The 25,731-nt window shown below is 45.4% G+C and overlaps 1 protein-coding gene across 2 annotated transcripts in view; it reads right to left on the reverse strand.

The window, feature by feature from the left end:
- adamts17 (ADAM metallopeptidase with thrombospondin type 1 motif, 17) overlaps positions 1-16,055 on the reverse strand; it is a 524,080-nt gene extending 508,025 nt beyond the window's left edge. For both annotated transcript variants that reach the window (XM_078241579.1, XM_078241578.1), the window contains exons 1-3: positions 15,924-16,055; positions 15,546-15,829; positions 11,201-11,360 (exon numbers count right to left, since the gene is read on the reverse strand). In XM_078241579.1, coding sequence (XP_078097705.1) covers positions 11,201-11,360; positions 15,546-15,829; positions 15,924-15,999 — 520 coding nt within the window. In that variant the 5' untranslated portion in view covers positions 16,000-16,055. The remainder of the gene's footprint in view (positions 1-11,200; positions 11,361-15,545; positions 15,830-15,923) is intronic.
- Positions 16,056-25,731: the final 9,676 nt, after the last annotated feature.

Below are 25,731 nucleotides of genomic sequence, written 5' to 3' on the forward strand. Positions count from 1 at the left end.
AAGAGAGTATTTCATCACACTTCCGACTTGTCTTCTAGATGGTGCAAACACTTTGGGGAGTCAGAAGGATCTCCTTTCCTCAGAGTTTCCAGCCTCTTACCTTCTCTTGTAGCCACACCATGGACGGTCCAGTTCAGTTTCTGGTAAATAGCAACCCCAGTCAGGATATTGATACTGTGGGATTCACTGATGGTAATACCATTGAACATCAGCTAGGGATGGTTAGATTCTCTCACATTGGAGATGGTCACTGCCTAGCACTTCTACATGTCAGCCCAAGCCTGAAAATTGTCCAGGTATAGCTGTAGCTGCACATTGACATTGAGGAGTAGAGAATGATGCTGAACAACAACCATCAGCAAATATCCCCACGTGTGACTTTACGATGAGGGGGAGGTCATTGATGAAGCAGCTGAGGATAGCTGAGCCCAGGACACTACCCTGAGGAACTCCTGCAGTGATATCCTGGAGCCGAGACGATTGACCTTCCACAACGATCTTTGTAGTAGATACGACTCCAAACAGTGGAGAGCTCCCACCGCAATCTGTGCAATTCCCATGGGTTCCAGTTTTGCTAGAGCACCTTGATGCCACACGTGGTCGAAAGCTGCCTTGATGTCGAGGGCAGTGACTCAAACCTAACAAATTGAACTCTTTAGTCCACCTGGGGACAAAGGTTGCAATGAAGTTCAGAGCCAAGTGGACCTGGTGGAACCCAAACCCAAAGTGAACGGGTTATTAAGTGTCACTTGGTAGCACTGTCAATGACACTTTCCATCACTTTGCTGTTTTATAGCAAGACATCAAATGTATTAGACAACTAGTTAGCCATCTCTGGTATCAATGATACACACAGTTAGTGCGTTACTGGCCCCAGGCACTAAGCAGGAGGACTAACAGATTCCCTATTGTGTTGTGAACAGCCAGAGAGAAAACAAGAGATATAAGGAGAGAAACAGCCTGGAGAATGGAATAATAGCGTGGGAGAATGCAGGCAGAAATGATTTTGTTGAAGTCAAGTCAAATGATCCACTCATGGGGAAGTATGGCATAATCTTTATTCTGCACCACTGTGCAAAGATCAGTTGCACTGCTTGAAATACATGTGTTAGAGCACAAGACCTGATCTCTGATCAACTTGCTCTGAAAGAAAGCAGTGCACAGATTCATATTAGCCTGAGTATTTGCTCAGTCTGTCTTCAGAGAGGTTGAAGTAAACAGGTACAAAACACATATTTAGTTCAAGTTGAACAGGTGTAAGCATCCCACCCCCAGGTTGCACTGTGATGGAGAGATACAACAGTGAACACACCTCATCCATCCCATAGAAGAAACACCAAACTACTTACAGGGACAACTGATGCCCGAGCCCAAGAATGCATCTACAGCCATCAGTATCAGTCAAGTTCTGCACACGAGGACAGCCTCAACCAGGATCTTGGGTTCATGTCACACTATCTATAACCCCCACGACTTGCCTGGGCTTGCAAAATCTCATTAACTGTCCTGGCTGGAGACAATACACATCTCTTTAACCTGCGCTTGGCCCTCTCTCCACTCATTGTCTGTACCTTTAAGACTTGATTACCTGTAAAGACTCACATTCCAACCATTATTTTGTAAATTGAGTTTGTGTCTGTATATGCCCTGTTTGTGAACACAACTCCTCACTCACCTGAAGGAGGAACGACACTCCGAAAGCTCGTGCTGCTAAATAAACCTGTTGGACATTAACCCGGCATTGTGAGACTTCTTACTGTGCCCACCCCAGTCCAAAGCCGGCATCTCCACATCATGGTTTCCTCAAGGACACACACCAACCCACTCCCGCCTTTCCTCAAGGACCCACACCAACCCACTCCCCTGCCTTTGCTCAAGGAGAGTAAGAGTTTTAACACCAGGTTAAAGTCCAACAGGTTTATTTGGTAGCAAATACCATTAGCTTTCGGAGCGCTGCTCCTTCGTCAGTTGGGAATTTGATTCCTTTGCTCAAGGTCCTTTGTCAGATTCCTTTGCTCAAGGACCCACACCAACCTGCTCCCCTGCCTTTGCTCAAGGACCCACACAAATCCGCCCCTCTGCACCTTTCCTCAAGGACCCACACCAACACTAATCTGCTCCCCTGCCTTTCCTCAACGATCCACTCCAACACCAACCCACTCCCCTGCCTTTCCTGAAGGACCCACTTCCCTGTCCTTCACTGTTGCTGGGTCAAAATCCCAGGACTCACTCCTTAATAGCACTGAGGGCACCTACGCCACATGGACAGCAGCGGTTCAAGAAGGCAGCTCATCACCACCTTCTCAAGGGCAATTAGGGATGGGCAATAAATGCTGACTTAGCCAGCAATGCTCACATCCCCTGAATAAAAAAAGAAACCCACCTTATTAAACCTTGAATTATCTTGAAGATCATTCCTCAGCCTTCCCTTTCTTATTGCAAAGAAGCCTATTTCACCTTTCCTGAGCTGTAGAAATTCAGTTATCGTCTAACTCAAGATGGCGCCAGAATGTGGCGACTTCTTGGAAGCTATGCCCAGCATACCTTCTCATTCTCTTTTATTCTCGTTCTATTCTTCTAAAACTATTCTAACTCTTTTAAACTCTCTTTAGCAATGCTCTACACCCTAGCTATGGTTGTAACACTACATTCTGCACCCTCTCCTTTCTTTCCCTATGGTATGGTATGTTTCGTCTGTTTAGCATGCAAGAAACAATACTTTTCACTGTATGCTAATACATGTGACAATGAATCAAATCCTAAATCTTTTTTGCATTTTCTCCCATGCCTCTATATTGGTTTTACAATAAGACGACCAGAATTGGGCTCAGTCCTTCCAAGTGTAATCCAGCTAATAGTTCTACACGAGCTTAAATATGACTTCCCAGCTTTCCAATTGTCATAGAGGTTTACAGCATGGAAACAGACCCTTCGGCCCAACTTGTCCATGCCGCCCTTTTTTTTAAATAAAAACCCTAAACTAATCCCAATTGCCCGCATTTGGCCCATATCCCTCTATACCCATCGTACCCATGTAACTATCCAAATGCTTTTTAAAAGATAAAATTGTATCCGCCTCTACTACTACCTCTGGCAGCTTGTTCCAGACACTCACCACCCTCTGTGTGAAACAATTGCCCCTCTGGACACTTTTGTATCTCTCCCCTCTCACCTTAAACCTATGCCCTGTAGTTTTAGGCTCCCTTCCTTTGGGAAAAGATATTGACTATCTACCTTGTCTATGCCCCTCATTATTTTATAGACCTCTATAAGATCACCCCTCAGCCTCCTACGCTCGAGAAAAAAGTCCCAGTCTATTCAGCCTCTCCTTATAACTCAATCCATCAAGTCCCGGTAGCATCCTAGTAAATCTTTTCTGCACTCTTTCTAGTTTCCTTATAACTCAATCCATCAAGTCCCGGTAGCATCCTAGTAAATCTTTTCTGCACTCTTTCTAGTTTAATAATATCCTTTCTATAATAGGGTGACCAGAATTGCACACAGTATTCCAAGTGTGGCCTTACCAATGTCTTGTACAACTTCAACAAGGCGTCCAACTCCTGTCTTCAGTGTTCTGGCCAATGAAACCAAGCATGCCGAATGCCTTCTTCACCACTCTGTCCACCTGTGACTCCACTTTCAAGGAGCTATGAATATGTACCCCTAGATCTCTTTGTTCTGTAACTCTCCCCAACGCCCGACCATTAACTGAGTAAGTCCTGCCTTGGTTCAATCTACCAAAATGCATTACCTCACATTTGTCTAAATTAAACTCCATCTGCCATTCGTCAGCCCACTGGCCCAATTGATCAAGATCCCGCTGCAATTGGAGATAACCTTCCTCACTGTCCACCACGCCACCAATCTTGGTGTCATCTGCAAACTTACTAACCATGCCCCCTATATTCTCATCCAAATCACTAATATAAATGACAAATATAATGACCAAAAAATTCTATCAAATTTGTGAGACAAGACTTGCCCTTCACAAATCCGTGCTTAATCCGGGATAGTCAGCACGGATTTGTGAAGGGCAAGTCTTGCCTCACAAATTTGATAGAATTTTTTGAGGAGGTAACTAAGTGTGTAGATGAAGGTAGTGCAGTTGATGTCATATACATGGATTTTAGTAAGGCGTTTGATAAAGTCCCCCACGGTCGGCTTATGAAGAAAGTAAGGATGTGTGGGATAGAGGGAAGTTTGGCCGATTGGATAGGTAACTGGCTATCTAACAGAAGACAGAGGGTGGTGGTGGATGGAAAATATTCGGACTGGAAACCGGTTACCAGAGGAGTGCCACAGGGATCAGTGCTTGGTCCTCTGCTATTTGTAATTTTTATAAATGACTTGGAGGAGGGGGCTGAAGGGTGGATCAGTAAATTTGCTGATGACACCAAGATTGGTGGAGTAGTGGATGAGGTGGAGGGCTGTTGTAGGCTGCAAAGAGATATAGATAGGATGTAGAGCTGGGCTGAAAAATGGCAAATGGAGTTTAACCCTGATAAACGTGAGGTGATTCATTTTGGTAGGACAAATTTAAATGTGGATTACAGGGTCAAAGGTAGGGTTCTGAAGAATGTGGAGGAACAGAGAGATCTTGGGGTTCATATCCATAGATCTCTGAAGGTTGCCACTCAAGTGGATAGAGCCGTGAAGAAGGCCTATAGTGTGTTGGCGTTCATTAACAGGGGGTTTGAGTTTAAGAGCCGTGGGGTTATGCTGCAATTGTACAGGACCTTGGTGAGACCACATTTGGAATATTGTGTGCAGTTCTGGTCACCTCACTACAAGGATGTGGAGACACTGGAAAGAGTGCAAAGGAGATTTACCAGGATGCTGCCTGGTTTGGAGGGTAGATCTTATGAGGAAAGGTTGAGGGAACTTGGGCTTTTCTCTTTGGAGCGGAGGAGGTTGAGAGGAGACTTGATAGAGGTTTATAAGATGATGAGGGGGATAGATAGAGTGAACGTTCAAAGACTATTTCCTCGGGTGAATGGAGCGGTAACTAGGGGGCATAACTATAGGGTTCATGGTGGGAGATATAGGAAGGATGTCCGAGGTAGGTTTTTTACTCAGAGTGGTTGGGGTGTGGAATGGACTGCCTGCAGGGATAGTGGAGTCAGAAACTTTAGGAACATTTAAGAAGCTATTGGATAGGCACATGGAGTACTTCGGGATGATAGGGAGGAAAGAGCTTGATCTGTGTTTCAGACAAAGCTCGGCACAACATCGTGGGCCGAAGGGCCTGTTCTGTGCTGTACTTTTCTATGTTCTATGTTTAACAGTGGGCCCAGCACTGATCCCTGAGGCACACCGCTAGTCACAGGCCTCCAGTTTGAAAAACAACTCTCTACAACCACCCTCTGGCTTCTGTCAAGAAGCCAATTTTGTATCCATTTAGCTACCTCACCCTGGATCCCGTGAAATTTAACTTTATGCAACACAGAATTGTATCTATTCAGAAATGAATCCTTGTACTTGGCTTTCTTTTAAAAGTAACCTTATTAACCTGCCTCACTGCTTCCAGCCATTTGTGTACCTGAACCTCTTTATTCTTTGGCTCATTTACTCCATTTAAAGTCCCATTAGCCAAGCAGCATGTGCCTTTTGTTCCCTTTGTTCTTCCTACTAAAATGCACCACATCACACTGAAGTGAATTCGTAAATTACATAATCCATTCCCATTTTAACGCCAATTAGACTGATGAGCTGAAACTCCTCATTACTCCTATGTTCACAAAGGTTGTTTCTTCATCCTTCGAGTGTCAACTGCCACAATTTAATCCTGATCGATTGGATATGGGAATCAGGCAAGAAAGTGAGGGTGCTTGAAGATCAATGATCCTAATGAGAAGGCTCAAAGGACCATATGGTTTCCACCTGCTGATATGTTTTTCTGACATAGTCACCACTCAACATGTGAAAGGATAGGAAGTGACTGCCCGTTTGGGGGGTTTTAATTTAGAGGCTGTGATTTAACACCATGCTGTCAATAAGATAAAGGAAATACCTGGATTGGGAATGGAACCCATCACACAGGTGCAAAGCGAGCAGAATGCTCCATTTCACACAGCTATCACCCTTGTCTTCATAAAAACAAAGATAGATAGGTACAGAAATTTACACAAGAGTATCCCACACTAAGTGAAGCCAATGAACCACCAGAATAGCAAATTCACACTTAGGTCAAGTTGGAACCTCAAAAACATACAGTCGAGTTAGATGGAGCACCATGGTGGAAACAACTGCATCAAACACTACACTCAATTATGCATTTGTTGTGTGTGATGTACTTAAGTTTTTTTTTGAATGAAGGTTGAGTCTTGTGAAAAGTTTTCATTTTCTGGCAATAAAAAAGTGCTCATCTGAGTTTTTTGTATGTGCTTTGGTTTCAGGAGTGCAGTGCTCAGGCCTGAAAATCAGTAGATCTGATGTGAATTAGCACCCTTTACAGAATGGTAAATCGTGCAGCTGCAGACTGACCTTCACACCAGGATTCCTGATGTTTACCCTCATCGCACACTCTGCAAGAAAACTAAACAGTTAAATTTATCCCAATGTACAATCCACATGGAACTCATCCCACTGGAAGATTAAACAATGTTGACTGCCACTGTGGAAAATTTTACACAGCAAACACCGCACCCTCCAGGTGAAGAATATATGGGGCACGATTGGTAAATACCAATAAATATAAACAAATAAACTAGAAGCATGATTAAGCCATTTGGCCCTTCGAACCTGCTCTGCCATTCATTTTGGTCATGGCTGATCATCAAATTCAATATCCTGATCCCTCCTTACCCCCCATATCTCTTGATCCATTTAGCCCCAAGAGCGATATCTAATTTCTTCTTGAAATCAGACAACATTTTGGCCTCTTCTACATTCTGTGGTAGTGAATTCCACACATTCACCACCCTCTGGGTGAAGAAATTTCTCCTCACCTCAGTCCTAAAAGGTTTACCCCTTACCCTCAAACTATGACCCCTAGTTTTGGACTTCCCCACCATTGGGAACATTCTTTCTGACTCTACCCGGTCTAACCCTGTTAAAAATGTTATAAGTGGCTGGGACCTGGCACTGACGTGCTGGTTTGCCAGAACCCATTGCTGGATTCTCCTGTGGCGAACAAGCCATGCAGCGAAACACAACCCAGAGTTTTCTAACTCAGAGACAGGTGCTACTGCCCAAGGTACCCCTGGCTTCCACCTTTTCATCATAGCCCTGCAAATCTGCTCTCTTCAGCTAATTATTCAATTGTCTTTTGAAAGTCACAATTGAATCTGCCTCCACCATACTTGGAGATGTGGTAGCACAAGCCACTAGTTAGTGGCTTGTGCTACCAAATAAACCTGTTGGACTTTAACCTGGTGTTGTGAGACCTCTTACTGTGTCCACCATACTTCACAGTACGTTCTAGATTCTAAACATTTGTTGCTTTATAAGCTTGATAAGTTGCTTTATAAGCTTGATAAGTCCAAAGATGTGCGGGCTAGGTTGATTGGCCATTCTAAATTGCCCCTTAGTGTCCCAGGATGCATCGGTTAGAGGGGTTAGTGGGTGAATATGTAGGGATATGTGGATAGGGCCTGGGTGGGATTGTGGTTGGTGCAGACTCGATGGGCCGAATGGCCTCTTTCTGCACTGTAGGATTCTATGATTGATCTTGATCTCCCCTTTTCTGTTGCTAATCACCTTAAATCAATGCCTTTTGGATTGCAATTCACCTGCCAATAAGAACAATTTCATTCTTCAATTCAGTCCAGACCCCTTTTGATAAAGGTGTTCAAAATCACATCTCCTATCAACCTTCTCTGGAGAAAAGCCCCAGTTCCTCCAATCTGTCCACACACTGAAGTCCCTCACCCCTGAAACCATGCTCAAACCTTTTCTGCACCCTCTCTAGTGCCTTCACATCCTTCCTAAAATGTAGTGCTGTGCAGTGCCTAAAATTAAATGCAATATTGAGGTCAAACCAGTGTTTATAAATGTTCACCATAACTTGCTTGCTTTTGTGCTCTATGCCTCCCAGGATCCTGTATGCCTCATTAACCATTTTCACAACCACTCTGCCACCTCCAACAATTTGTGCACTTAGACCTCAGGTCCCTTTGCCCATCAAATCTGTATCATGTCACCCAATATAACAAAGCAAGTAATGATAAAGACAGCTCCCTCTGCTCATGTCTCCACACTGAGCTCTCCTTTTCACTGTTCAAAACAGCCTCCCATTCTCAATTTCAATGAACAACTCAAGAAAAGAATGAGAGAGAGTTTCCCATTGCCTTCCTCTTGTGAGCTTAAAGGAAAGTCCGGGATCCTCCATCTGTAAATAGCCATTGTCCCTTGAGGTTCTGGCTCTTCCGCCACTGTTGACCATGGTACGCAACCCTGATTACGGCACTCAAAAGGGCAGAGTCTGCCACCACCACTCCCCCACCCCCAATCCAGAGGTCCAAATGATCCTGCTACATTAGAGCAAGCCACGACAAGCAAAAATCTAAATTATGCCTTAATCTTTCTAACCATCAGGAAATAATCTGGATACAGAAATCCATTGCCCATCTTGTTTTTAATCATAAAAGTGTAGAATATCAAACAGCTTTATATTCAAGGAAAATGATAAATCAGCAGCACTTTTAGATAAAATGGATTTTCTGCTTCAGAATTCCCGGCACACATGGCAAGCATCAGGAAATGGCAACAGTTTTGCTCATCAGAGACAATAAATGTACATGCCAGGGCAAATAATTAGGAAAATTCCAATCCATGAACTCTGAAGAGTAACCTCCTCCACCACTCACATGTTTCCCAGGAAACGAATTCTATAATTTCCGAATCAGAAAATGGTGCTTGGAACACTGGAATGGTAGTTGACTAATTAGCTCCGCATGCCCATTTTGCCAATTCAATGAGATCATGACTGATCTGTAACCTCTCTCCTTTCACCCAGCATTGTCCCATACCCCGTCATACCTTGGATTAACAAAAATCTAAATCTCCGATTTAAAATTAACAATTAATCTAGCACAATTTCTATCCAAGGAGGAAACTTCCAAACTTGTACTGTTTTGTTGTGCACGGAAGCATTTCCTCATTTTACTCCTGAAAAATCTTGTCCAAATTTTAAAACTATGGCTCCTAGTCCATACCAGAAATAGTTTCCTTGTATCTAATGCCCTGAAAATCTTAAAAACTTTGATCGCACCTCCTAATTTAACCATTGGGAGCCTGGCTTTCATTCTGGTAAAGCTACATCCTCCCAGGCCAATGTGTGATTCCCAAAACGTGCTCCAAGTGTGATTGCGCCGGTTCTACCCTCTTATATCCTCCAGATATAAAGGTCAGCATTCCATTAGCCCTTTTAATTATTTGCTGCATCTTACCTCGACATTTTAATGATCATGTATATGGACATCACCCCTCTCCCATCACTTGGGCCTCCACAGTTTCTGACTAACATATAGAGATGCCTTGTTTATATTTTTTAAGTTTCGAAGTGAACAACTTCACACTTGCATACATTGAAATCTTTTTGCCACATTTTATGCATCCACCTCAATCAATCAGTATCGCTTTGTAATGTTGTGCTTCCATCAACACTACTTACAACAAAATAACAAAATACTGTGGACGCACAAACAAAAACAGGATGCTGGAAAAACTCAGCAGGTCTGACAGCATCTGTAGGGAGAGAAACAGTTAACGTTTCAAGTCCACGTGACTTCTTCAGAGCTGAAGAGGGAGAAACGTGTTGGATTTTATACTGTTCAAGAGGGAATGGAGCAGCTGGAACAGAGCAGAAAGTGAGTGATTAGTGGGAGCTAGAAGAGATTGCTACAAAGATATAGCAAAACCTGAAGACAAGTCACAGATGGGAATGAGGGTTTTTTACATTGGGATAAAAAAATGCTCGAAATACAAAAGGGATTATGATGGAGGAGAAAGGTCACAGCATATAGTTGTTGAACTGAATATTGAGTCCTGTGGGCCGGTACGTGTCTTATCGAATTTGTGTTGGGCTTCATTGGAGCATTGCAGCAGGACAAGGGTGGACATGTGGGCATGAGAGCAAGATGTTGAGTTAAAATGACAAGCACTAGGAAGGATGGGGTCATAGAACCATAGAAAATTACAGCTCAGAAACAGGCCTTTTGGCCCTTCTTGTCTGTGCCGAACCATTTTATGCCTAGTCCCACTGACCTGCACTTGGACCATATCCCTCCACACCCCTCTCATCCATGAACCCGTCCAAGTTTTTCTTAAATGTTAAAAGTGACCCCACATTTACCACTTTATCCGGCAGCTCATTCCACACTCCCACCACTCTCTGCGTGAAGAAGCCCCCCCTAATATTCCCTTTAAACTTTTCTCCTTTCACCCTTAACCCATGCCCTCTGGTTTTTTTCTCCCCTAGCCTCAGCGGAAAAAGCCTGCTTGCATTCACTCTATCTATACCCATCAAAATCTTATACACCTCTATCAAATCTCCCCTCAATCTTCTACGCTCCAGGGAATAAAGTCCCAACCTATTCAATCTCTCTCTGTAACTCAGCTTCTCAAGTCCCGGCAACATCCTTGTGAACCTTCTCTGCACTCTTTCAATCTTATTTACATCCTTCCTGTAACTAGGTGACCAAAACTGTACACAATACTCCAAATTCGGCCTCACCAATGCCTTATAGAACCTTACCATAACACTCCAACTTTTATACTCGATACTCCGATTTATGCTTGTGGGCTGAACAAAGGTGTTCCGCAAAGCAGTCACCCAGTCTGTGTTTAGTCTCCCCAATGTAGAGGAGACCGCAACACTACTTACAATGTTGCCTGTGTGTCATTCTATCCCAGTGGCTAAATCATAATAGTTGACTCCTCTACACCAATCCTCATAGGGCACCATTAATCACATCCAGCCAATCAGTATACCCACCCATTATACCCAAGCTGTTTCCTGTCATCCAGCCTATTCCCTAACCAGGCCAATAATGCACTTTCAATTCCATGAGCTACAATTTCAGTTCTCAAGCTAAGGGCTTTATCAAATGCCTTCTGAGTCCATACAAATAATATCCATCAATGTTTTGCTCACCTCACTGACCACAGTTCCTCACACTGCTCTCAATGTGGAAAATTAAGGTTCATAGCCCAGTTATTCAAATACACACACACCTTCTTTTGACCCAAAGTAGATTACCTTTGATCACATTGTAGAAGTCACGGGGTAAGTGTTTCTTCTCCGATAAGAGGGATCGTCTGTGCTTGTAGATATGGTGAACTTCTCCACTGAATGACGAATTCAATTTATTTACAGGTTCTATTGATAACAGATCATCCCCAATCTGGATATATCCAAACTGGAAAAAAAAAATCAAAGCAGTTTTCATTTATTGAGTGCCTTATATTTACTCATCTTATATTTTAACCAATCATTGACAAGTATCAAGCCAATCATCATCTCACTACTTCCCCCACAGATGTGAGCCATAGGTTGAAAGAGCATAGAAATAATGGCGTGGAGGGTCTTGATATTTGGAGAAGTGTTTCTGTACATGATTACAACAATTGCCTCATTCACTCCAAAGCAAGAACTCAATAGCCAACTGCTATGGAAGCATTATAGTTTAAAACTTCTTCCTTCAAGATAGCACTTAACATCTCTCGGATCAAGTTGTGACCTGTTCTATGAGGCTTGTAAAACTTTAATCGGACAATTCTCCTATGAATGACTTTTTAAAAGGTGCTATTGTGTCTCTGTCTAAAAGCACCTGTCACAGAGGATGGGGCTGACTGACCCTCTGGGATAAATCATAAATTGCTGTGTGAGATTAATTATGTGCAAAAACAAAGGAGGAAAATTGGGCTTCTATTTCCATAAGGCTTTGACCTCAAATATTCCTTTAAGGGTGCCAGATCAGAAACCCCAAGGTATATTATGATGCCAGACTAGACCCCAACAATTTTTCTATTTTGGCACAAATGTGAGGAAAGTATGCTTCGCCTCAGGAGTAATTCCATTGAAATTAGGGATTTTTTAATCAAAACAAGATTTATTCATAACACAGTTTAACTGCAACTCCAACAACATGAAACAGTTTAACACTGAAGTGTTGGACAATCTTTAAACATGAAAAGAAACTCAAACTTCTGACTTATCACTATTCAGTTCCAATTAAGCAATGTTTCTCTTGTAGATTTAAACCCTACTTTAAAAATAGTTAGCAAAGCCAGGCATAGTTGTTTTGACTTGGGTTAACAGCTTTGGAGCTTCCAGAGAGGTTTTGTAGAGAGAGAGAGCTGCTTGTAGGCTGCTATCTTCAAACAACCCTCTCCAGCACCTGAACTCAAAACTGGTTTTCTCAGCTACAAACCTAGTTCCTCTAATTTCTAGTATCACATGACTATATGACCCCATATCTTAACTCACCTTCCATCACTTTAATCAAGAAAACAAGGATCCTTTTCTTTGGTAAACAAAAGCTCATTAAGCCTTCTGTTAAATAAACACTAAACATAGTTAAAATGAGTAATTATCCTGCTTTCCAGCATTTGCTGCATTCCTAACAGACAAACTGACTGCTTGTAACAAAACACTGCGGGCAGAATTTTCCTGTCCTGCCCGGGAATCATAATGGGGGACAGGGGGGGGGTTTGCGGACAGGGGGGGGGTGGGGGGGGGGTTTGCGGACAGGGGGGGGGTGGTTGCGGACCGGGGGGGGGGGGGGGGGGGTCGCGGACGGGGAGGAGTCGCGGACGGACGGACGGGGTTGCGGACGGGGGGGGGGGGGGGGGGGGGGGGGTTGCGGACAGGGGGGGGGGGGGGGGGGACGACCATGCAAAGGCCCATTGACTTCGAGCAACCTCGAGCACAGCCGGAAAATCCCGCCCTGCATCTTAAAGCAATGCTCCTCAAGCATAAAATATAGCAATAACACACTCCATAGTGGGACCTAGTAAAATCAAAGTCATAACTTTTTAATTTATTGATCATGTTCAGAAAGCCCTTTAAAATCTCTTAAAGCACCCCATGTATAGGAAAGCACAGATGTTCTCAGTTCATAGCTGCTGTGGCTTTGCACATGAAAATCATTGTTTTAATATATTTTAAAGAAATCACATAATTTTTTTAAAGTGTTGCAAAAATGTTAGTTATGAAAGAATTAACTTTAATAAATCGCAAGCTCACAAAATTAAACCTTTTTCCCCCTGTACTTAATCTCTCTTCTGACAAAGAGCATTTGATGTACTAAAACTGGACATTTAACAGTTAAAGTTTGTACCAACACTGGTTAAGTTCAAGGGAACCAAAGCAAACAATTCCTTCTTGTGCTTTTTTCTTAACCCATAATGTGAAGCTACAATCTGGCATTAAAGACTTCCAACAGGAGGAGAGCTGTGACCTCAATTACCCTTCCTGGAAACAGCTGGTCCATCTGCACACTAAACATCTGTTTATCAACTGGATTTAAGATATAAAGTAGATATTCCTACATGGTGTGGTCTGGTAATACTTGGAATTCAGTGAAGAATCTTCTGAAGAACGTGAAGCCTATTTTCCTGGCACCATCTTTATGTAATGAATTCTAGCACATTTCAAAAAAAGGGATTGGCACCTTCGACGATCGGACATCCCAAAGCATTTTACAGCCAATGAAGTACGTTTTTTGAAGCATTGTTGTGATGTAGGAAGTGTGGCAGTCCACTTGCACACAGCAAACCACACACTCCCACATACACCCCCACACACGAGGAGTATATAATCTGCTTTTAGTGACGGATAGATTGATTGTGGGGTAAATATTGACCTGGACATCAGGGATAACTCCCTTCCCACTCTTATTCAAGATTATACCATAGGACATTTTATACCCAGGGGTCAGAGCAGTCAGGGGCAGTGGCTTAATATTTCATAGGAAAGACAGCACCTCCCACAGTGGAGCACTCTATCAGTACTGAGGGCAAAAGAGTAAATGCTGGAAAATCTCCAGCATTTTCTTTTTTGGTTTCAGATTCCAGCATCTACAGTGATTTGCTTTTATCAGTGCTAAGGTGTCCATCAAGATTTTGTGCTCAAGTCATAGACTGGGACTTGAATCCATAACCTGGGGCACAGGGGACTGTGTACATTTGGTTACAGCTGACATTTCACCGAGAAGGTGGTGTCAAACAGCAAAATAAGTCGCAAGACATTAATTAACTGACTATAATTACCAGTCATTCCACTACCAAGGGTCCCTCGTAACATGTTTTAACCAGTTGTTAAAGTTTGTACTTGCAGATTCTGTTCTAAGTTCCGTGTATCATAACCTCAAATGTTGAGTGTTTATAGTAAATTACTCCAGTAGTTTACCTCCAAACTTCTCAAAATGCATTATCCTCCTTTAAAACAATTAAAATGAATTTAAAAACTCAATCTAGGAAAATAAAATTTAACTTGGCCAACTACATGCAATCAATCAATATTATGACAATATTGTGTACCTTCCATTGTTGGACAGTTTTAATAAGAAAAATGCTCCAGAATCTTGGGTTAAAAAGAAATTAATTATGCAGAACATTTAGCCTAAGTTAAATCAATTACAGAGTTAATGGGCGCAGGGTCCAGTTCAAACTGACTGCCAGTAGCTATGTTTCTATAATAAACATCCAATTAATCCTTACTCTGGAGTCAATCGAAGTCACTTCTGGCTCTGATCTTAGTCCCTTTGGATTTTCAATTATTTAAGAAAATGATTGGATTTGAAGACTTCTCGGGAGGTCTTACAGGGACCTTAAAGCCATCACTCAGTCGCACTACCCCTTGTTTACCTTCCAAAGAAAGGAGAGGTGTCAGGGGAAAGCAGCTCACGTCCTGCTTGTCTGGCTTGATTCCAACCTGGATTCCAATCTACTTGCAGCTTTCCATCTTACTGATTCAGAGCCAAGCTCCCGCTGCCAATCCACATCTCAGTCTCTCGCCTGTACACCTGACCCAGCCACAGTCAGAGATCCAGTCCAACCCTCCTCCTCAGTCCAAGTCATCCTGCCAGGGTTTCCTGCTTGTAAATTGTTACCAGGTCCCTAATTTGCTCCCAGTCACTTCTGAGCACTCCAGCAGAGTTGGTCTGGGTTTAGACACGGCAATATTCGCTGCAAATTCAAACCATTAAGAAAGTGACCTGGGGAGAAGTGTCCTGTCACAGTGTGGGTATCGCATTTGCTTCTTCACCTTTCCCCCTTCTCCACAACAACTATTAATTGCTGACCAGGCTGACAGTTTATTACAGAGTTTAGCCCCCAGCACTACACTAAATGTCACTGAAAGTGCTCATCCTCCTCCCTCTGGCTGCACTGGGATTTAATGAAAGTTCAGACTGGGTAAAGGGTCATCTTGGGGCAAACTAACCAGCGTTAGAGAGAGGACTTAAAACTAATGGTTTGCTGAAAAGTTCACCTGACTGGCCATTCAGCCCATGGAGCTAGTAGCAGCGCTGATGGGCTGAGTGGCCCCCCTCCCCTGCTCTTTAGCTAGAGTTATTGATGAGAGATTGATTATTGATTACCAGTCCGTTACAGGTACTCAGAGAGGCGGATGAGCGGTTGTGTTTGAGGACGTGGCCGGTGTAGAAGCAGAGCGGTTGGGTTGGAAGCGGCCGGACGCTATCCGCTCCCTCTCCCCGCTCCTCGGCGGTGAAAGCCGGCGACAGGAAGCTCCGCTCCCGCCTCAGGTAGAGGATCAGCTCGGTGCCGAATGCCGGCAGCTGGAGGTAGAGATGCTGCTCCCGGTCACGGCCTCCCGTTCCTTCCCCGCTCCCGATCCTCTGGGGGACGGTCAGCTCGGCGGCCGCTAGAGTGAGAGAAAAGGCGGCAGGTTAGCGGAGCAGAGACCGGGGGAGAAACCCCCCCCCCCACCACCCCCAGGCCGGGCTGGCAGCAGGTACCTGGATCGGAGTTGCAGTCGGACAGCAGCAGGAGGCAGGCGGCCAGCGCCAGGCAGGGCAGAGAGCGGCCGCACATGGTCGGCACTTGAAGCGGGAGCAGCAGCTTCACCGGCTCCGCTCCCACTGAGGGAGAGAGCGCGAGCCGGCAGCACGAGCGGGCTGGCCCCGCCCCCACATACCTGGCCCCGCGCCCGGCTCCACCCCCTTCCAGATCGCCCCGCCCCCTGCCGCCAGGCTCTGTCCCATCGCCGACTGAGAGGCAGAGCGCGCTTGGCAGCACCTGCGGTATCGCCCCGCCCCCTGTCACCTAACCCCGCCCCTATCACAACCCCGCCCCCTGCCGGATCGCCCCTCCCCTGTCAGCGAGCCCCCAATGCCGCCCGGCCCCGCCCCAAAGCCGCTTGGCCCCGCCCCATGCCACCCGGCCCCGCGCCACCCGGCCCCGCCCCCTACCGCCTGGCCCCGCCCCTGCTTGCTGCCCTGCCCCGCCCCAATGCCACCCGGCCCCGCCCCCTACCGCCTGGCCCCGCCCCTGCTTGCTGCCCTGCGGAGGAAATCAGATGGAAGATTCTGGAAATGTGAACGGGCCGGGCAGCCTGAAGGAGCCGGCGAGTGACCGTTTCCCTCTTGGTTCAGACTCCGGCCGCTGAGCTTTGCTGGTTAGATGTTTAATTCCCTCTGTACCGGGAATAGTGAGCTTGAACAAACCCCGCCCCTCTCTCCCACAGCCTCAGGTAGAGGATCAGCCTCCTTGTCACCCGCTTCATTCTCTGTTATTTCCCCTTCGATGTTTAACAACGTGTTGACCACAACTCGCTTCCACAGACACACTTCCTCCCTCAGCGACTGTCTCCATCTCGGACAGTGTGAATTCCAACTCCATCCCTCACCTTCTGAACCCGCCCGGGTTACCGGGATCGGGGGGGTGCTCCCGCCACATCCTGAGATCCGCACCCAGTGCCAGGAGCTGCCTGTCCACACTCAACCTGTCTCCCCAGCAACCCACTCTCCCATCACAAAGCTGGCCCACCCCAGGTCACTTTGTCTCACCCAGTGCTTTAACATGAAGTTTTGTCTCTTTTCATGGGTTAAGGAATGCAAACTCCAGCAACTTACTGACACCAATGCCCATTTACAATCCTCCACAACTTCCCATCCCTCTGACCCCATTCCTTCTTTTAATCCCATCCCTTGCTGTTTATTCACTATACCTTCTGACTTTACTTTTTCTGGACATTCTGCATTCAGCAAAGGACTTAACTTCATCCACTTCCATCCTCACCTCAATGAATTTCAGACTCAGTGCAATGCTGAACTCTTCTTCCATCACCTCTATCTCCGTGCTGACTTTTTTGGGCTGTTGTCCTGCCCTGCCCCGCCCCACCCCTCGGATTCTTTCACCTGCCTCCACCTTGTCCCTCTACCTGGACGCCTCCCTCCAGCATCCTACCTGCTCTTGAGGTGTTCATTGAGAACTGTCAGCATGACATTGGTCTTTCTCCAATTTCCCAGCCCCTCTCACCCACTCCAGCCTGTTTCCCTCTGAACTTGCTGCACTTTACCCTCACCCCTTCTCCTCCCTTCGAGAACAGGAACCCCTTTGTGAGAACTTTCCACCCCACCAGCCTTCATATTCAAGCTTAATGCTCCCACTAAACTCATCTTTACCTCATCCAACCCCCACCCCACTGCCCCATCAGCATTCCATAGGGACTGCTCCCTCTGAGACACCCTGGTCCCCTCCTCCATCACCCCCAACTCCTCATCTCCTTCCCACAACACCTTCCCCTGCAATCGCAGAAGGAGTAACATGGCATGCTTGCCTTCATTGGCTGGGGCATTGAGTTTAAACATTGGCAAGTCATGTTGCAGCTTTATAGAACCTTAGTTAGGCCGCACTTGGAATATAGTATTCAATTCTGGTTGCCACACTACCAGAAGGATGTGGAGGCTTTGGAGAGGGTACAGAAAAGTTTTACTAGGGTACTGTTTGGTATGGAGGGCATTAGCTATGAGGAGAGGTTGGAGAAACTTAGTTTGTTCTCACTGGAACGATGGAGGTTGAGGGGCGACCTGATAGAAGTCTACAAGATTATGAAGAGCATAGACAAAGTGGATAGTCAGAAGCCTTTTCCCAGGGTGGAAGAGTCAATGACTAGGGGGCATAGGTTTATGGTGCGAGGGACAAGGTTTAAAGGAGATGTACGAGGCAAGTTTTTTACCCAGAGGGTGTTGGGTGCCTGGAATCGCTGTCGGGGAGGTAGTGGAAGCAGATACAATAGTGACATTTAAAGGGGCGTCTTGACAAATACATGAATAGGATGGGAATAGAGGGATACGGTCCCCAGAAGGATAGGGGGTTTTAGTTCAGTCGGGCAGCATGGTTGGTGCAGGCTTGGAGGGCCGAAGGGCCTGTTCCTGTGCTGTAATGTTCTTTGTCCATTCTCTTAGGTCCAAATCATGACCTTGTGATTAAACCTGCTGACAAGGGTGGTGCTGTTCTTATCTAGTGTACTGACCTCTACCTCACAGAAGCTGACTGCCAACTCTCAGACACTTCCTCCTACCTCCACCTGGACCATAATCCCACCACGAAACATCAAGTCACTCTTTCCAGAACTGTCACTGACCTCATTGTCTCTGGAGATCTTCCTTCCACAGCCTCCAAGCTCATAGTCCCCCAACCCTGCACTACCCACTTCTACCTTCCTCCCAAAATCCACAAACAGGACGGCCCTGGTAGACCCATTGTATCAGCCTGTTCCTGCCCCACAGAACTCATTTTTTCCTATCTTGACTCCATTCTCTTTCCCGTTCTTCACTCTCTTCCCACCTACATTTGTGATTCCTTTGATGCCCTATGTCACACCAACAATTTCCAGTTCCCTAGCCCTAACCACCTCCTTTTCACTCTGGATGTCCAATCCCTCTGCACCTCCATCCCTGACCAGGAGGGTCTGAGGGCTCTCTGCTTCTTACCCTGAACAATGTGCGCCCACCACCACTCTCCTCCGTCTGGCTAAATAATCACTAAATAATTTCTGTCGCTAAATAATTTTTTCTTTAACTTGTCTCACTGCTTGCATGGACCCCAAAGAACAAAGAAAATTACAGCACAGGAGCAGACCCTTCGGCCCTCCAAACCTGCACCGACCATGCTGCCCGACTGAACTAAAACCCCCTACCCTTTCGGGGACCATATCCCTCCATTCCCATCCTATTCATGTATTTGTCAAGACGCCCCTTAAAAGTCACTATCGTATCTGCTTCCACTACCTCCCCTGGCAGCGAGTTCCAGGCATCCATCACCCTCTGTGTAAAACAACTTGCTTCGCACATCTCCTTTAAACCTTGCCCCTCGCACCTTATCACACTTGGCTCTTTGTGGGTTATGTGGAACACTCATTGTTCCCGTCCTACTCAGACCCCCTCCCACAATTCTTTTTCTGTTACATCGATGACTGTATCGGGGCCGCTTCATGCTCGCAGCAGGAGCTGGAAAAATTGATCCATTTTGCTTACAATCCCACCCCTATCTCACCTTCATATGGTCCATCTCTGAAACTTCCCTTCCTTGACCTCTCTGTCTCCATTTCCGGTGATAGACTGACCACCAACATTCATTACAAACCCATCAGCTCCCGTGGTTAGCTCGATTGCAGCTCCTTACACCCAGCTCCCTGTAAGGACACCATCCCATTCTCCCAGTTTCTCCACCTCCATCACATCTGCAGCAGTGGTGGACTCGTCAACGTTGAGAGCGTTCAAGTGGTTATTGGATAAACATATGGATGATATTGGAATAGTGTAGATTAGAGGGGCTTTAGATTGGTACCACTGGTCGGCGCAACATCGAGGGCCGAAGGGCCTGTACTGCGCTGTAATGTTCTATGTAATGTTCTATGTTCTATCTGTTCCACTGATGCCACCTTCAAAAATGGCACTTCTGATATATCTGCTTTTTTCCTTAACCGAGGTTCCCACCCCACTCCCCACCTGCCCGACCATAGTTGACCAGGCGCTCAACCAAGTGCAACCCACTCCCACACTCTGCCCTCACCTCTTCTCCTCCCTTCCAGAACAGGATCTCCTTTGTCCTCTCTTTCCACCCCACCAGCCTTCACATTCAAGCATGATGCTCCCATTAAACTCATCTTTACCTCATCCAACCCCCACCCACCCTGCCCCATCAGCATTCCACAGGGACTGCTCCCTCCGTGACACCCTGGTTCCCTCCTCCCTCACCCCCAACTCTTCATCTCCTTCCCACGACACCTTCCCCTGCAATCGCAGAAGGTGTAACACCTGCCCCTTTACCTCCTCCCTCCTCAATCCCCAAGCACTCCTTTGAGGTGAAGCATCGTTTCATTTGCCCTATTTCTGTTTGACCGTCGCTAAGACTATTATTAAACCCCGTGACATCACCCACCTTTCCCGTTTCAGCTCGTCTGCTTTTGAAAGCCTCATCTGTGCTTTTGTTGTCTCCAGCCTTAACTATTCTATTGCACTCCAAGCTCATGTCCCATATTATATCCTCTGCAAACTTGGGGTCATCCAAACTTTTCCACCCATGTCTTAACTCGCAGAAAGTTCCATTCCCCTATTACCCCAGGGCTCAGTTACTTACACTAGCTCTTGGTCAAGCAAATTCTTGATTTTAAAATCCTCACCCTTGTTGTCAAATCCTTCAGAGTCTTCACCCCTCCCTATTTCTGTATCTCCTCTGGCCCCATAATTATCTGAGATTCTCTAATTCTTGCCTCTTATGCATCCCTGATTTTAATCACTCCACCATTGGTGACTGTGCCTTCAATTGTCGAGGCTCGAAGACCTAGAATTCCCTCCTTAAATCTCTCCTCTCGCTTTTCTCAATAGACTTCTTAAAACCTATCGCTCTCACCAGGCTTTTGGTCAACTCCTCTACTTGTTTTATAACGCTCCTGTGAAGTGCCTCGGTCCATTTCATTGCATTAAAGGTGCCGTATTAATATAATTTTACTGTAATAAGCTAAGAATCAGGTCTTTAATAAGCTCTTGTTACACAAGCCAATTCAGGTAAACCATACTAAATGATTCCAGTATGATTCCACCATTCTTTATTAAGCTATAATTCAGTGTAAGAACTTTATCACACTGACATCGAATAACCATCACATTACATTCCACCATCCAGTGTTTATTTAAAACTCTTCTGGCAATTCTATCTTGTATCTCTACATTTCATGGACGATACCACCAAAACACAGTGCTGACAGAAGCACACAATGTCAAACACATTGGAGCCAGGAAGATAAACTTAGCCCATCACATCCTCACCTAATAATTCTGTTATCATGGTTATATGGGCAAGGCTCGCACTCTCCATCAAGCACAGCACAATCATCAAGGACCACACTTGTAGTGTAAGGGTCTGGTACATACAGGGTTAACCTGAGACTGAGTACAGTACTACCCACACAGTGATGTAAGAAGACACATAACCCAGACCTAGGGTCAGTTTGGTGTTGGCCAGAGATGATATGATTTGCTTTGATTTATTATTGTCACATGTATTAGCGTACAGTGAAAAATATTGTTTTTTGCGCGCTATACAGAGAAAGCATACTGTTCATAGAGAAGGAAAGGAGAAAATGCAGAATGTAGTGTTACAGTCATAGCTAGGGTGTAGAGAAAGATCAACATAGTGCGAGGTGGGCCCATTCAAAAGTCTGATGGCAGCAGGGAAGAAGCTGTTCTTGGTACGGTTGGTACGTGACCTCAGACTTTTGTACCTGTTTCCTGACGGAAGAAGGTGGAAGAGAGAATGTCCGGGGTGCGTGGGGTCCTTAATTGTGCTGGCTGCTTTGCTGAGGCAGCGGGAAGTGTAGACAGAGTCAATGGATGGGAGGCTGGTTTGAGTGATGGATTGGGCTACATTCACAACCTTTTGTAGTTTCTTGCGGTCTTGGGCAGAGCAGGAGCCATACCAAGCTGTGATACAACCAGAAAGAATGCTTTCTATGGTGCATCTGTAAAGGTTGGTGAGACTCGTAGCTGACATGTCAAATTTCCTTAGTCTTCTGAGAAAGTAGAGGCATTGGTGTGCTTTCTTAACTATAGAGTCGGGATGGGGGGACCAGGACAGGTTGTTGGTGATCTGGAAACCTAAAATCTTGAAGCTTTCGACCCTTTCTACTTCAGTCCCGTTGATGTAGACGGGCATTTTCTCCTTTATGCTTCCTGAAGTTGATGACAATCCCCTTCGTTTTGTTGACATTGAGGGAGAGATTATTGTCGCCGTACCAGCTCACCAGATTCTCTATCTCATTCCTGTACTCTGTCTCATCATTGTTTGAGATCCGACCCACTATGGTGGTGTCGTCAGCAAACTTGAAAATCGAATTGGAGGGGAATTTGGCCACACAGTCATAGGTGTGGATTCAGACCACAATTCTGTAAACTTTCGGATAGTCATGGAAAAGGATGAGTGTTGTTCTATGGGTAAGGTGCTGAATTGGGGGAAGGCTAACTACAGCCGGATTAAGCAGGAGTTGGTGGCTGTTGATTGGAGGAGGCTTTTCGAGAGTAAATCCACATCTGGCATGTGGGAGTCTTTTAAGGAGCAGTTGATAGGAGTGCAGGACAGGCATGTGCCTGTAAAAAGGACGGACAGGAAAGGTAGGATTCGAGAGCCGTGGATAACCAGGGAAATTGTGGGTCTAATCAAAAAGAAAAAAGAGGCATACATAAGGTCCAGTCAGCTAAAAACAGATGAAGCACTGGAGGAATACAGAGAAAGTAGAAAAGAACTCAAACAGGGAGTTAGAAGGGCAAAAGGGGGTCACGAAATGTCCTTGGCAGACAGGATTAAGGAGAATCCCAAGGCATTTTATACATATGTTAGGAACAAGAGGGTTGTCAGAGAAAGAGTCGGACGTCTCAAGAACAAAGGAGGGGAATTATGCTTAGAACCCGAGGAAATAGGTGAGATCCTAAATGAATGCTTTGTATCAATATTCACAAAGGAGAGGGACACGTTGATTGGTAGTCTCTCAGAGGGATGTGTAGACCTGTTAGAACAAATCGCAATTACAAGGGAGGGAAGTGTGAGGTGTTTTAGGAAGCATTAAGGTAGACAAATCCCCAGGGCCAGATGGCATCTGTCCTAGATTACTGAGAGAGACAAGAGATGAAATTGCTGGGCCTCTAACAGAAATCTTTGTTTCTTCATTGGACACAGGTGAGGTCCCAGAGGATTGGAGAATAGCAAATGTGGTCCCATTATTTAAGAAGGGTAGTAAGGATAACCCGGGTAATTATAGGCCAGTGAACTTGACGTCCGATGTAGGGAAATTGTTGGAGAAGATTCTTAGAGATAGGATCTATACACATTTAGAACTGAATAGTTTCATTAGCGATAGACAACATGGTTTTGTACAAGGGAGGTCATGCCTCACAAATTTGGTTGAGTTTTTTGAGGAGGTGACAAAAATGATTGACGAGGGAAGGGCCGTGGATGTTGTCTACATGGATTTTAGTAAAGCATTTGACAAGGTCCCTCATGGCAGGCTGGTGCAAAAGGTTAAATCTCACAGGATCAAAGGTGAACTAGCTAGATGGGTACAGAGCTGGCTTGGCCATAGAAAGAGTTTTAACAACACCAGGTTAAAGGCTTGATGTCTGTGTCGATATGCACGATCATAGAAGATACCATAGAAGACAGAGGGTAGCAGTGGAGGGTCTTTTTCTGATTGGAGGTCCGTGACTAGTGGTGTTCCGCAGGGCTCTATACTGGGACCTCTGCTATTTGTGCTATATATATATAAATGATTTGGAGGAAGATGTAGCTGGTCTGATTAGTTAGTTTGCGGACAACACAAAGATTGCTGGAGTTGCGGATAGTGATGAACATTGTCGGAGAATACAGCAGGATATAGATAGGCTGGAAAATTGGGTGGAGAAATGGCAGATGGAATTTAATCCAGATAAATGCGAAGTGATGCATTTTGGTAGATCTAATGCAGGGGGGGCTATACAATAAATGGCAGAACCATCAGGAGTATAGACACACAGAGGGATTTGGGTGTACAAGTCCACAGATCCTTAAAGATGGCAGCACAGGTGGAAAAGGTGGTGAAGAAGGCATATGGCATGCTTGCCTTTATTGGACGGGGCATAGAGTATAAAAATTGGCATATGATGTTGCAGTTATATAGAACGTTGGTTAGGCCACATCTGGAATACTGCATCCAGTTCTGGTCGCCACACTACCAGAAGGACGTGGAGGCTTTGGAGAGAGTGCAGAAAAGGTTTACCAGGGTGTTGCCTGGTATGGAGGGTATTAGCTATGAGGAGAGATTGAGTAAACTAGGGTTGTTCTCCCTGGAAAGACGGAGGTTGAGGGGCAACCTAATAGAAGTTTATAAAATTATGAAGGGCATAGATAGGGTGAACAGTTGGAAGCTTTTTCCCAGGTCAGAAATGACAAACACAAGGGGTCACAAGTTCAAGGTAAGGGGGCTAAGGTTCAATACAGATATGCGGGGGACGTATTTTACACAGAGGGTGGTGGGGGCCTGGAATGCACTCCCAAGCAAGGTGGTCGAGGCAGACACGATAGGATCATTTAAGACTTCTCTAGATAGCCACATGAACAGACTGGGAATAGAGGAATACAAACGGATGGTCTAGTTAGGAACACATGATCGGTGCAGGCTTGGAGGGCCGAAGGGCCTGTTCCTGTGCTGTACTGTTCTTTGTTTCTTTGTTTGTGTACAAGGAGGATAGTAGGGGGTTGAGAACACAGCCTTGTGGGGCACCGCTGTTGAGGATGATTGTGGAGGAGCTGTTGTTGCCTATTCTTACTGATTGTGGTCTGTGAGTTAGGAAGTTCAGGATCCAATCGCAGAGGGAGGAACCGAGGCCCAGGCCATGGAGTTTGAAGATGAGTTTTGTGGGAATAATGGTGTTGGAGGCTAAGCTGTAGTCAATAAATAGGAGTCTTTGGGACTAGTGACCATAATTCTATTAGTTTTAAGATAGCTATGGAGAATGATAAGTCTGTCCTAAAAGTTAATATTCTAAATTGGGGCAAGGCCAATTTTGAAGGTATCAGGCAGGAACTTTCTAAAGTTAATTGGGGGAGTCTGTGGGAAAGAAAAGGGAAGTCTGGTAAGTGGCATGTTTTCAACAGTGTGTTAACCAGGGTTCAGGATAAACACATTCCTCTTCGAGTGAAGGGCAAGGCTGGCAAAAGTCGGGAACCCTGGGTGACTCGGGATATTGAGGCCCTGGTCAAGAAGAAGAAAGAGGCACATGACATGCATAGGCAGCTGGGATCAAGAGAATCTCTTGAAGAGTATAGGGGGTGTAGGAGTAGAATTAAGCGAGAAATCAGGAGGGCAAAAAGGGGACACGAAATTGTTTTGGCAGATAAGGCAAAGGAGAATCCAAAGAGCTTCTACAAATACATAAAGGGCAAAAGGGTAACAAGGGAGAGAGTAGGGCCTCTTAAGGATCAACAAGGTAATCTATGTGCGGATCCACAAGAGATGGGTGAGATCCTCAATGAATATTTCTCAAGTATTTACTGTTGAGAAAAGCATGGATGTTAGGGAACTTGGGGAATTAAATATTGATGTTTTGAGGAGTGTACATATTACAGAAAAAGGTGCTGGAAGTCTTAAAGCGCATCAAGGTAGATAAATCTGCGGGACCCGATGAGGTATATCCCAGGACGTTGTGGGAGGCTAGGGAGGAAATTGCGGGTCCCCCAGCCGAGATATTTGAATCATCGATAGTCACAGGTGAGGTGCCTGAAGATTGGAGA

This window comes from Mustelus asterias, chromosome 24 (genome assembly GCF_964213995.1).
Source record: "Mustelus asterias chromosome 24, sMusAst1.hap1.1, whole genome shotgun sequence".
Classification (NCBI taxonomy): domain Eukaryota; kingdom Metazoa; phylum Chordata; class Chondrichthyes; order Carcharhiniformes; family Triakidae; genus Mustelus; species Mustelus asterias.